The 13629-nt window shown below is 33.1% G+C and overlaps 1 protein-coding gene across 1 annotated transcript; it reads left to right on the plus strand.

The window, feature by feature from the left end:
- Nucleotides 1-1209: 1209 nt before the first annotated feature.
- On the plus strand, nucleotides 1210-11389 carry LOC117680397 (uncharacterized). The gene is made up of 4 exons (XM_066086112.1): nucleotides 1210-3061; nucleotides 9684-10133; nucleotides 10241-10456; nucleotides 10625-11389. The coding sequence occupies exons 2-4, from the start codon at nucleotides 9684-9686 to the stop codon at nucleotides 10790-10792; spliced, it is 834 nt and encodes a 277-aa protein (XP_065942184.1). The 5' UTR covers nucleotides 1210-3061; the 3' UTR covers nucleotides 10793-11389.
- The last annotated feature ends 2240 nt before the right edge of the window (nucleotides 11390-13629 follow it).

Below are 13629 nucleotides of genomic sequence, written 5' to 3' on the forward strand. Positions count from 1 at the left end.
ATTTCGAGACTGGGCATCTACCCTTGTATCTTATTTGTATATATATCGAATGTTTAAGTTCTGGTTTAAATTATTACGGACAGAAAATTGTATATTAAGAGCTGCTTATGGCTGGTCATATTGTATTTGTGAAAACGAAAAGCAAAATTATCAAAGCTGGGCAAAATTTACTAAGGACCAATTATATAATCTGGGACTTGGCTACATGTGAAATGGTCAAAGTAATTTAAACAGTCGTATTTGTCTACCAATTATTCAGAAAAGACTTTTAAAAGACAACTTTATTCAAACGCTTCATGGCAAGATGCAAATAGAAACAAAATGTTTTATTTACAAGCACTTAGTTGATAATTTTTGCTTACAATATTATTTAGAAAAATCAATACTAAGGTTGTATAAAAAAATGTATTTCCAAAATGAGGTTGTCCTCACATAATCTGCTTATTGAAACAGGTCGACATAAAAATATACCAAGAGACAAAAGATTTTGTAAAACTTGTATAACAGACATTGAAGATGAAAATCATTTTATACTTGTATGTCCAATGTACTTAGCATTACGATCAAAGCTTGTAAAAAAAGTATTACTGGTGTAAACCATCCATGTACAAATTAATACAGTTACTAAGTGTTAACAATATCAAAGAATTGTGTAATTTAGGAAAATTCATTTACAAAGCCCTTACACTCAGAATGGTTTGACTATATCAAGTGTCATTTGCTGATTTCAATTGTTATTACTATCAATATATATAATATATATGTGTTATTTCATTCTCCAAATTCAAATTATTCTATAAACATAAGAGTTTGTGCGCACGAGTCAAGATTTGTAAGGACTGACCGTCCATTATTGCCTATATATATTCATGTATTGTTCACCATTATAAGTGCTATAAGACGTATGTCTTTTGCAATAAAGAAATTGAACTCCTCTGAAACTGCTGCACTGAATTTCATGAACCTTGGTGGATATTTAGAAAACAATGTGTAGATTTGTATATTACCAGGAAACTCTTATTCTCTTGCTCTGGGAATTTGAGCTCTTACGAGGGTTGTTCGGAAATTATTGAGACAATTACTCTAACTTCCTTGTGTAAAAAGATAAATCATTGAAATTTCACCAGGACATAAGTCAGGATGTCTTTTATTATCGTAAAAATGTTGAGGCTGATGACATCATTTGTTCATTCCTGATAAGCTAACAGGTGTCGACACTAACTTTTTTATGCATTAGTCCTGCCGGACAAGTGTCTGTTACTGTGGAATCATTAGATATCGTGGTGGCTCAATTTTCGTGGAATTCGTGGGTACCTCTCATCCACGAATTTACATCATCCACAAATTAATCAATTTTGGTTCTAATGGCATATCTCCCTTTGTAGGTGAAATAAAATACACGAAATCACGTCCCCACGAACCTGTAAAATTTAAGTATTCCACAAAAATTGGCCCCCACGAAAATTAATGATTCCACAGTAACTTTAACTAGTCCGCAGGCAATTTTATTAGTCCGTCAAAAATAAATGAAATGCATTACCGTATTTTGTCTAATAAAAAACACTGTTTTTATTAGAATTTGTAAGAAGGGGTGGGTATCATACATCACAAGGAATTTTTTGATGTTTTTTTCTTACAGGTTAATCACTGGCTTAGTTGTATTGTACTATTCAGTACATAGCAAGAAGCTGCGTATTCACTATCTCCGTGTACATGGTAGAAGCCGCCATTACAGATGTTAAAAATAGATCTGTGCAATAGATCAGGGCGTTGAGCTACCATGTTCTTTTTGTTATTTAAGTTCTTTAAAAATTAGGTATAAATAATAAGCAATTTAAGACAAATGATTTAAACACAATTCATTTAAATTAAACAACAAGAAATTTCCTTTCACCTTTCAGTTTATTTTTTTTTAAACACCTAAGCGTCGCTATCGAAGCCAGGGTTGTTGTGAACGTGTGTGCTTGTTACCTACCCTTAGGGCAAAAAATTATCAAATCACCCATAACATCCTGCATACCTCTGTTGTTTTCACTCGGCAACTCTATAATCACCAAAATGTATCATATATCAATTTACTGTAAAAATAAACTCAGCGTTTTCCAGGAAGTTGTCGACAATATTGCCGTGGCTTTGCAACATCAATAATTAATACATTTTTTTAAGCAGATTTTTTTATTAGTCCAACCGGACTGATTAGACAGAAATTTTGTTAGTCCGACTCAAAATCAATTAGTCTGTGACTAAAGGACTAAGGTTAATGTCGAACCCTGGCTAACAAACTTGCCTACATCCAATGACCCAGCGCAACCACAAAATCATCGCAATGTTACTTTAACGTTTTTCCTTGGCCCTATTTTATAAACACCTTACAAACGAAAGGAAAACATAAACTATTCTTCATTTTTATGGCGTCGAGCGAAGCTCGAAAGCCATCTAGGGATCGTACGTCCGGAAGTTCAGTTTTTAGGAGCCAAACAACACAGACTATGATTGAATCCGCAAATAAAAAGTGTACAGCTTTTACTCAAGTGTTTGAAGTTGCGTGCGTTTAATTAAAAGTTGTATGATGATATTACAAGTTGGCAACATGCAAATATTTCATTTATTCGATAATAAATATATTTCAAAATGTCGGGTGTAGTGAGTGACTAGCGAGTGAATAAAGAAGCACCGATAGCGGAGGAATATCTTTTTGATCGTAACTTATCGGACCTTTCCCACAAGCCAGCGATAAATACTGAGACATCCCATAATCCATTTGACATATGGCGCTCCGTACACTCTGCGTATGAATATCACCAGGAGAATTAATCACGTATGAAATACGATTGCAATTTATCGCCATTCCTTGAAATGATGAACAAAACCCAACAAAAACAGCAATATTTTTATGATTTCATTACAATATCATGCGAACTATATTTATAAAGTCACGTGATGTCTGGAAAAGATAGCGTGTCTAGACGAGGATAGCGTGGGTTAGAAGGAACAGAAGTCGAAGAAGAAAGAAAAAGAAATTAAAACAGTGATTAACAGACATTAAACAAAGAATTGAAAGGTAAGGGCAATCAATTGATAATATTTTACTTTTAATTCTGTTTTAGAGTAATTTTAGTCCATTTTTTAAATATATTCATACGGTAATCAATTTGAGCATGTAAACACAGCGAAGAGAAATGGATACATCGTAAAATCGTCTTGTAATTTGTTGTTAAAGGAATACGATTGAGGGTTGCTGGAATTAGAAGGTTTATATGTCAAATGCCATTTTATGAAGTAGACAGTTTAATCACAACAAACAAATAGTGTGTTTTAGATACATCAACAATATGTTTAAAGGAAAGCCTGACAGTAAGAATTTGCATGATGTAACATTGTTGATACATCAATACTATTCTATTCTTATTATGTAGAAAACTGTTTGTGTGATTTGGTGTTTACATATGTTTATTTGATTTTGATTCTGGAATGCAGACATTACTCAAATTATATCACTTTAGAATTGATTTACTGAAGTAGAAAACTATTTGAGCTGGAGATAGGCTTTTATTCAATATTGAGTACAATATTACTGGAGTTGATATGCATTAAATCTGGAGTAAAAAATTATGATTTGACTTGGAGATTGACGAAATTTTTCAATTTGAGAAAATTACTGGAGTTGATTTGTATTTTGTATTAAATAGAAGACTGTTTTACTTTAGATTTTGTGTGTTTTTGATTTGACAAAGTACCAATTACTAGAGTTGATATACATTAGAACTGGAGTAGAAAACTAAAAACTATTTTGACTTGGAGATTGACTTATATTTTAAATATATCAAAAATACTGGAGTTGACTTGCATTAGATCTGGAGTTGAAAAATTTGTGACTTGGAGTTTGGCTAAATTTTTGAGTTGACAAACTTAAATTACTGGAGTGGATTTTACATTGCATCTGGAGCAGAACACTTGGAGTTTGGCTAAATTTTTGATTTGACAAACTATTAAATTACTGAAGTTGATTTTACATTGCATCTGGAGCAGAACTGTGACTTGGTAAACAAGGGAGTATTGTATCAATTATTTTGGCATTCTGTTTGAAAACAAAATCAAAGGAATTCCTGTACTTTATGTAAAAATCATTAAGACTGGAGTAGAAATTCTGATAAATTGGGTATTAGTTAAATAGAATTATATTCGCTTTGACCAAAAAGGTAGATCATGGGAGTTATTTTAGACCAATGGCGACTTAGGATAGGCTGTTTTAATCCCAATTCTAAAACAAAAGCAAAAAATACTTGGTTCTTAAACGAAAATGCATATGGAGGATTATGCAAAATTTTGCTATTGAGTAAGCTATTGTTGTGTGTGTCTCTACTGTTATTGGTGAGTGGTAATGTTGAAGTAAATCCTGGACCAACAGAGTTCTATTACAAAAGTTGTTTTCCAATTCAGGGAAGATTTCATCAAGGAAATGAATTATTTAGTGAAGAATCACATGGAAGGCAATTTTTACCTTGTTGTGTTGTTTTTCTTGTATCTTGCAAATTGAAACCTTTCAAAAACATAAAATGGACAAGTGACGATTTAGACAAGATTTTGCAAAGAGGGGATTATGTGTACAGATTTTCAAAAGAATTTTTAAGACCTTCAAAAGGTTTCCTTGAGCCAAGAGACTTGCCACCATTTACAAAAATAGATGGAAAATATTTCTACTGGAAAGTTAGGAACACTTTCAGTGGCAGCATTCAAGATCATTTTGTTGGGGAATATCCTTTAGTTAGGTTGGAAACCGCCATTTTAATGGGATTGTCAGGAAATGTATTGAATTGTCAATATGGTATATTTATTTGTAAAGGAAATGCTTTAGCCATATGTAGAGATGGAGACATTTTCCTCATTTTTGATTCCCATTCTAGAGATGTTAATGGTTACAGTTGTGCAGATGGTACAAGTATCATTATTCAGAAGAAATCTATGAACGAATTGTGTGATCATCTCTGGGATTTAGTTCATGCCGGTGAAAATAATGAACAATATGATTTTCATGTTGTTAATGTGAATGAAACTTCCGAACATTGCATTAAATATGTACATAAAGCAAGTGAGGCTTTTGTATGTCACGTACCAGAAGTAATCACCTGTACAACAAATGAAAATTCAGGATTTACTCCAGCCTTAGGAAATGCTGTAAGGAGAATAGACCTTATCGAATTGCCATTTCTAAGATCTAAACAGAAAAAGAACCCGAAAAATACTTTGTCTCAAAACAGAAAAGGAAATTCAGATCATTTGAAGAAAGATTCCCTACCTCCTAAAAAGCTTTGCTCTAGCAAGACAAATATTTCAAATTTTCCTGAAAAACTTTCTTCTAGCGAGACAATTATTTCAAATTTTCATAAAGTAATTTTACATGGACCTGAATTTATTTGCATAAGTTGTAATCAAATCTTCTTTAGACATTCTGTTTTAGAATTTGATTTGACCCGTCTATCAAGCACTTTGATTAACAGTTGTACCACTTCAATTACAAGTGTTGAAAATAAGAAATGGATATGTATGCAGTGTAAAAAGTACTTGAAAGATGATAAGGTACCACCATGTTCAGTTGGAAATGGATTAAAATTTCCATGCATACCTAAGGAATTGCAAGGTCTCACAAAGCTTGAAGAAAGATTGATATCTCCTCGTATTCCATTTATGCAAATAAAGGAATTACCAAGGGGTGGCCAAATTGCTATGCATGGAAACCTAATAAATGTCCCTGCAGATGTTGATAAAACTGTGAAACTACTTCCAAGGAATATGAATGAGAGTGACGACACAATTCCTCTGAAGCTAAAAAGAAGTGTAAACTACAAAAGTCACATAGCATTTGAACATGTCAGACCAGAGAAAATTATTGAAGCTGCTAAATGGTTAATTCATAATACATTGTAGTAGATTATTTCGAAATGAGGGTATAACATTAAATACAGAGTGGAATGCAATAAACAGAGACACCTTAATGCAAGAAAAATAGTAAATTCTATTCATAATGATAATAGAGATTCCAATGATGAGCCTGCCAGTTGTGAAGTAGAGAGTGAGCAATGGTCTGAAAATGATGAAGCTGTTCAGAAACCTGCGGGCAATTTCGATACAGTCATGCAACCAGCTGATTTTCGAGAGTTTAACAGAATTTTGAGTGTTGCGCCTGCAGAGGGAAATTCTCCTTTAGGCATGTTCCAAGACATAAATGCTGAATTTTTATCATTTCCTACTATATACTGTGGCGAGTCTAGACAAAATAACAATTCAAGAATCACACCTATTCATTACAGCACCATCTGCAAATGGGAGTTGCACAACGCTGATAGGAGAGTTGCTTATAATGTAACAAATATATTTTTTAAACTGAAGAAGTTACAAATTAAGCAAATTTCTGATAAAGTGTCTTTAGCTGTAAGAAAAGGCAAGTTGAATGGCAAAAAACTGACTGTTGATGATGTACTTACTGAGGGTTCTGTTAACAATATTGTTAAACATAATGAAGGTTATCGCGTATTGCGCACATTACGAGGTTCACCACCTTATTGGGAGAAGACTAAGAAGGATATTTATTCAATGATTCACCAGTTGGGCATTCCTACATGGTTTTGTTCGTTTTCAGCCGCAGAAACAAAATGGAAAGTTCTCTTGTGTGTTTTGGGAAAGCTTGTTAAAAATAAAACTTACTCTGATTCAGAAATTGACAATATGGCTTGGTCTGAGAAAAATGAGCTTATAAAGTCTGATCCAGTAACATGTGCAAGATATTTTGATTTTCGTCTCCAGATGTTCTTCAACAATGTTTTAAAACATGAAAGTGCACCAGTTGGTAAGATTAAAGATGTTTTCTTTCGCATTGAGTTTCAACAAAGAGGTTCCCCTCATGTGCACATTTTACTCTGGATTGATGGAGCTCCTAAACTTGGTCAAAATTCTGAAGAAGAAATTGGGTCTTTTATCGACAAACATGTCACTTGCAAGAAAAATCCTACCATACCAAATTGGTAAATTATCAGACCCATAGACATGCACGTACATGTAGAAAGAAAGGCAAGTCCATTTGTAGATTTGGTTTTCCTATGCCGCCATTGGACAAAACTTTGATCCTTGAAGGATTAGATGAAAATGAATCTGAACAAATTTCTGCAGCACAAAAAAATTATGAGAACATACTGGCTTCTTTGAATAATTATAAACCGAGGGATAATTCTGATGTAAGTTTTAAGGATTTTCTTCTGTCAATGAAATTATCATACAAAGATTACATCATGGCATGTCAATTGGAAAAGGATTTCTTTTCTAATCAAGTTGATGACCCCGTAGTCACTGAACTGCAACATGAAGATGAGCGTGATGCAAATGAAGGTTCTTGTCAATCGCAAGATTTTGGTTGTTTTAATCCAGGAAACACTTCCGAAACCAGAGAGTACGATCTTGCATTAGATATGAATATAGGAAGAAAGCAAATTTCTAATGACGAACATCTAACTGGAGAATTAAATGATGATGAATATAGAGATTTGGTTCAGAAATTGAATATTAAACAAAAGGAATTCTTTTACCATGTGTTACATTGGATGAAAACAAAGGATGACCCAATTTATCATTTTCTTAGTGGTGGTGCTGGTGTTGGTAAAAGTGTATTGCTAAAAGCTCTTTATCAAGCTCTTACAAAATTTTTCTCACACAAAGCTGGAGAAAACCCTGATGAAGTCAAGGTCATAATTTGTGCACCAACAGGTAAAGCTGCATTTAATGTTGGTGGATCAACTATTCATTCAGTATTTAACATCCCTGCGGAACAAGGCTTCAACTACAGACCATTAGATATGCAACAACTTGGCACATTTTAATCAAACTTAAAATCACTTAAAGTAGTATTTATTGATGAAATTTCTATGGTAGGTAGAAAATGTTTAAGTACATAAATTTGCGACTTCAAGAAATATTGGGGTGTTTGAAACCATTTCGAGGAGTTTCAGTTATTGCATTTGGTGATTTGTATCAACTGAAATCAGTCATGGATCAGTGGATTTTTAAATCTAATATCAGCAGTGAATTCAGGATATATTGGCACCAAACTTAAGGGTTGATAATTTCCTTTTGTTTGAATTAGATGAAATAATGAGGCAAAAAGATGATGTTTTATTTGCTCAAATTCTCAACAGGTTAAGAGAAGGTCAACATAATGTTGATGATGTCCAAATATTAAGTAGGAGAATAGTAGAAGAAAATGAAATAACCAAAAATGTGCCACATCTTTTTCCAACTAGAAATGAAGTTTCTAATCATAACAGAAATATATTTGATCAATTAGATGAATCTAAAAAGACAATTGTTCAGGCAATTGATACAATATCAGGAGAACTTCCAAATTCAATGATTCAAAAAATATTGTCAAAAGTTCCAGACCATGCAACAAAAACTAAGGGATTGATGAAATACTTGTGTTTGGGTGAAGAACTTCCTGCAGAAATATGTGTTAATATTGATGTAAAAGATGGAATGACAAATGGCACACCATGCACTGTTAAAAGGCTAGACTTTTGAGTGCTTGGTTCTAAAAGATGTAGCATTGTATGGGTAAAATTTTGTTCTGAAGATATTGGCAAAACATGTAGGTCGCGTTTCAAACACTAATTGTTTAATAATCTTGTTTCATCTTCATGGACACCAATATTAGAGATAGCAAGAAAGTTTAGTTTCAATTATTATAAGTCTTTCTGTATTACACGTCGCCAGTTTCCATTAACTCTTGCTGCAGCAAAAACTGTGCACAAATCACAGGGCTCCACGTTAGAAAGTGCAGTAATTGGACTTGGAAATAAAAAATTAGAGCACCTCTATTATGTTGCTTTAAGTCGTGTGCAAAAATTGGCATCTGTTTATTTATTGAACTTCGAGGAAAAAAGCATAAAAGTTTCAGAGTTAGTTATAGAAGAAATGAATAGATTGAGAACATCAGCTAAAATTTCTATTTCAATTCCTGTATTGTACTATCTTCCTCAAAATGTCACAACAATCAAAATTGTAGATCATTGAAAAGACACATGTGCGATATAAGAAAAGAAAAAAGTTTGCTCACAGCTGATATAATAGCATTTGCTGAAACATGTCTGAACTCTAATGATAACTCATCAGATTATGAACTAGATGGGTATGCTTTATTTCGAAATGATGACATTTGCTGTCAAGATAGGCCATACCATGGAACTATTGTTTACTCTAAACTCTCTCCAAATGCATTCAATGTTGAGAACGCTTTGAATATAGAATTGACTTGTGGGTATATTTTTCATGAAAACTCAAAAATAAATGTCTGCTTTGTTTACTGCCCTCCCAAAATTGCAACTTTTTAAGGAAATGTTTGTTTATTTACATAACAAATTTGATCTTTTACAACCCTGTATAATTATGGGAGACTTCAATTTAGATTTCCTTCAAGTAAAAATGTTGCCCAATCACTTGAGAGCTACTTACTCCCTTTACCAGTTAATCAACTCTGCAACTACAAACTATGATACAGTCTTAGACCATGTTTATACAAATATTGATAAGAGTTTAATAAGTATCTCTGGAGTTTTGGAATCATATTTTTCTGATTATAAGCCTGTCTTTATTGCTTTACAATAAATTTTTCAAAAAATAATGAACTGAATTCTTTGTAGATGAAAACTCTGAAAGACGTGTTTGACGATGGTGGTGCATCAAGTGCACCCTACACCACTGCACTAAAAGTGCAAATTTGTGGCATTGCGGACATTAAAAACTATAGAAATGCCAATGGAGAACAAAGGCAGTCAATCACTGTTGGATTTGCCGACCATACAATGGCTGTAAAGGGTATTTTATATGACGTTTCTAAGGCCAATGTTCTTAGGAATGGAGGGACTGTCATGCTACTAAACGTCATCCTCAAGAAGGACTTGAAGACCATTGTGATGACCAATCGGTCCAAGGTACTCAAAACTGGCCCCTTCCAACAGGCAGTACCAGAGTACTTCCTGAAACAAGGACAGGACTTGGCATGCCCGCCACCTGCTGAATTGGTGGCGATAAACAAAATTAAGACGTCGCCAGTGAAGACGATGGTCTCCATTAGAGGACAAGTTGTTTCTGTAAGTATATTTATATTTTCAAAACTTTAAAAATTGTTTTTAATATAACTATTATAAAATAATATTTTTTTATTTGCATAAATTATCATGTAATAATTTTGTAATAGGAGGAGATGGAAAGAAAAGTAAAGGTTGCAGGAGAAGACACAGCAGTCCGCACCTTAAAGATTAAAGATCAGACAGCTGCTTGTAAGGTGTCCCTGTGGAGAGATCTGAGTAAAATCAAAACCACCGTAGGCCAGCACATTGAGCTTACCAATGTTATCGTTCAAGTCTGTCAGGAGGAAAAGTCAGTTTCCACGACTTCAAGGACAAAACTGGTGGTAAGTTTTATTTCACAATATTACAGTGATTTTGCACTTAAGCTGATTGCAAGGTTTGCATCCAGTTTGAATCTTTGTTAACCTTTGTTTGCATATTTAACAAAACTCTAAATTATATCAAATTCAACTATATGAAAAGTAGCTGTTTATATATTTTTATTTTTTTAGGAAATTGCTGCACCAGAAGTTGTAAGGAAGATAACTGTAATAGCTTATGATGTCATTGACGGGGAATTTCTCACCTTGACATCAGACGTTGCAGACGTTGAAGACGAGGACTATCCAGAATTTGAAGTGCCCTTGCCCTCCTTGCAAAAGCCTTTGCATGCGAGTTAGAAGTGGAAACAACTCTTTTATCGAAGTTGCCAATGACAACAGAGATTACTGTGAAGGAAAGGGAAATTAAGGATTTGACTGTTCTACCATCATCCGTCTAATCTTAATGATGTAATGGACTTTCTCACGATAACAAAGCAGACATTGACGTATCATTACAGTGATTTTGGCCATGTCCTATTTTGAAATGCAGCGATAACTAAAATTATGTACTTTCTAAGTTTTTCCATATACACAAACATGATAAATTCATTCGCTGTACCGTAATCCGGTGAATATAATACGCAGTAGTGTACAATACGCACCCCCCACTTTGGGCCTGAAAATGGTGAAAAAAAGCTTGTTGGGATGTATAATACGCATAAAAAAAAATGACCAAACGGTAATCCTGAGTATCAACAAAGCAGTTACACTTTGAATGCACGCTCAACTTCATCGCGGGAATACGCTACCGGAAATAAGAAAAACAATATTTTCTTAGATACGGATTTATTGTAACTAATACATCGTGGTAATATCTTTAATTCATAATCAATGTTTTAAAAAGACCTAGTATTAAATATTCTACCGTAAATAAAATCAACTACTTTTAAAAAGCGTTATATAGTTGTTTAGTCATTACAATCCATGTGAAGTGAAAAACGGACGATGTACAGGTATGGAGATAACGGACCTAATTAAATTCTTAAATGATTCCGATGATGATCAAAGTGATCAATTATAGGTCTGGAACATAATAAAATATATGCACAAATAGTTATGTTGTGTATAGTACACATAGCCTAAGGGGGGTGTCTGAGATACCCAAAGTGTCAAGCGTTAGCGGTGGGGGAGCTCAACTGTTTCAATGGCTTCAATTAACGGAATAGGTTATAGAATTATTTATTTTCATAATTATTTGCAATTAATCAGTTAGCATTACATGAAAATGGTTAAAAATGAGCCAAATGATGTGCAAGCTGTTTTCAAAGATCGGTTACAAATAGCACGTGGGCATCCAAGTCCGCATTCTATTAATAACATCTGTAATGGCGGCGTACACGGAGATAAAGAATAGGCAGTTCAAATTAATTTTTAAAGGCCATTTTGAAACAGTTTATTTATTAATAGACTTCAAGTATACATTTTCTTTAATTACATGCTATAACAATAATTTCCTAAGGGTTAAATAATAATATATATGTGATAATGAAGGAATGTTACGATGTATAGTGGGGTATCGGTCCTGTCTGTGAACAGCGTAGGTAATACGGCAGAATGATACCCCGTGCTTCAGCTAGGGAAAAAATATGTCCAAATCCTATAGGGATGTATAATACGCACCCCTTTCTCACGGTAAAAAATGCTGGGAAAAAAGTGCGTATTATATTCACCGGATTACGGTAATTGGAAATATGAAGTTTATGAAGGCCAGTTCCAAGTCCACGTCGTTCAATTGAATATTTTTTATCTGATTCTTTATTGCAAAACTCGGCCTCCTTTTTGATTGAGCATCATGATTTTCTATGTAGTTAACATGGAAACACTACATAATTTTGCTAAAACTGTTGCATAAATCATACACTTAAAAAGCTTTTGCTCGAAAGTTTTAAAATGCAAAAGTTGATAGATATTGTATAGAACTTTGATCAAATTCCAGTCATTGCATTACAAAATAATCCTATTGTCATATGTGCCAGTTGAAAAAAATAGTTCTTGCTTTAATTTCTTACAAAATTCTTTGCATAGTGCAAAACTGGTATCTATCTTTATTCTTGGTGCAATATAAGGCTTTGGAATTCTATTGTTTAAAAATCTTTGATTTGTATGTATATGCAAAACAAACAAAAAAGCATTGTTTGTTGCTTATTATTCATTGGTGTTTTTTTCAATGTATTGTTCGATGTTTTCATTTTGCATGAAGGACATTGATGCCTTTCTTTTTGTATGTTAGAGTAGTTAAATTTTAGAAACAAACATTTAAACCAAAGCAAATAATCAAGTTTGCAACTTTTTATGTAAATTTTCATTTATTTGTAAACATTTTTCCTTGAAGTATTCCAGTACCCTTGCCTTCATCTTAACATTGAGATCCAGTTTTACATGTTTCTTTTTATCCTACTGACTTAAACATAACATTTGCAGTGTGAAAAGTGGATATTATAGTTATAGTAAAAACAATTGAGTAAACATTTCCATTCATTTTAACAAATGTTTGGCTGAATATGTTCAAATATGTAACGTACATGTCAAATCATATTCCTTTAAAGTATACGTAACATTGCTGACTTCACATGAGTATACTATATTTTGCATTCCATGTTCTTGATGCAGTCTTTTTTTACATTGTTGTTGTACATGTTGTAAATAATTTTTCTCAGTTTTTGTTTTGCTTAGTTCTTAGCTTTTATTTATTTTTACTTATTTTTTTAATTGTAGTTTTTTTACTATACAGTATTATAACAATATTGATCCACCTTGCTTTCAAACTCCATTAAACTGTGCCAAATTGAACATTTCTGTCATGCCATGCAATGCTTTTTGTTGATATATGTTGTGATTAAGTAGTGTTAACCTTCATCTCTAACTTGGTGCTCAACAATAGAAAATGACTGACTATGAAAGTTACGACTGTCTCTTCTATTTGAAAATTGTGAATTTATCCATCTTTTTTAGTTTTCGTTTTTTTTCATTAAGTTTTTGGTGATAATAAATATGCATTCCAATTTATACAAACACCTTGTGTTCAAAATGGCTGCTCTTTTGTCATCCATTTCCAATGTCTTGCTTTACAATTTTTCACGAGAATTTTGTATGTAGTTGTATTTTAGTGCATGTTTTAGCTCAGGAAGTTTGAT

This window comes from Magallana gigas, chromosome 5 (assembly GCF_963853765.1).
Source record: "Magallana gigas chromosome 5, xbMagGiga1.1, whole genome shotgun sequence".
Classification (NCBI taxonomy): domain Eukaryota; kingdom Metazoa; phylum Mollusca; class Bivalvia; order Ostreida; family Ostreidae; genus Magallana; species Magallana gigas.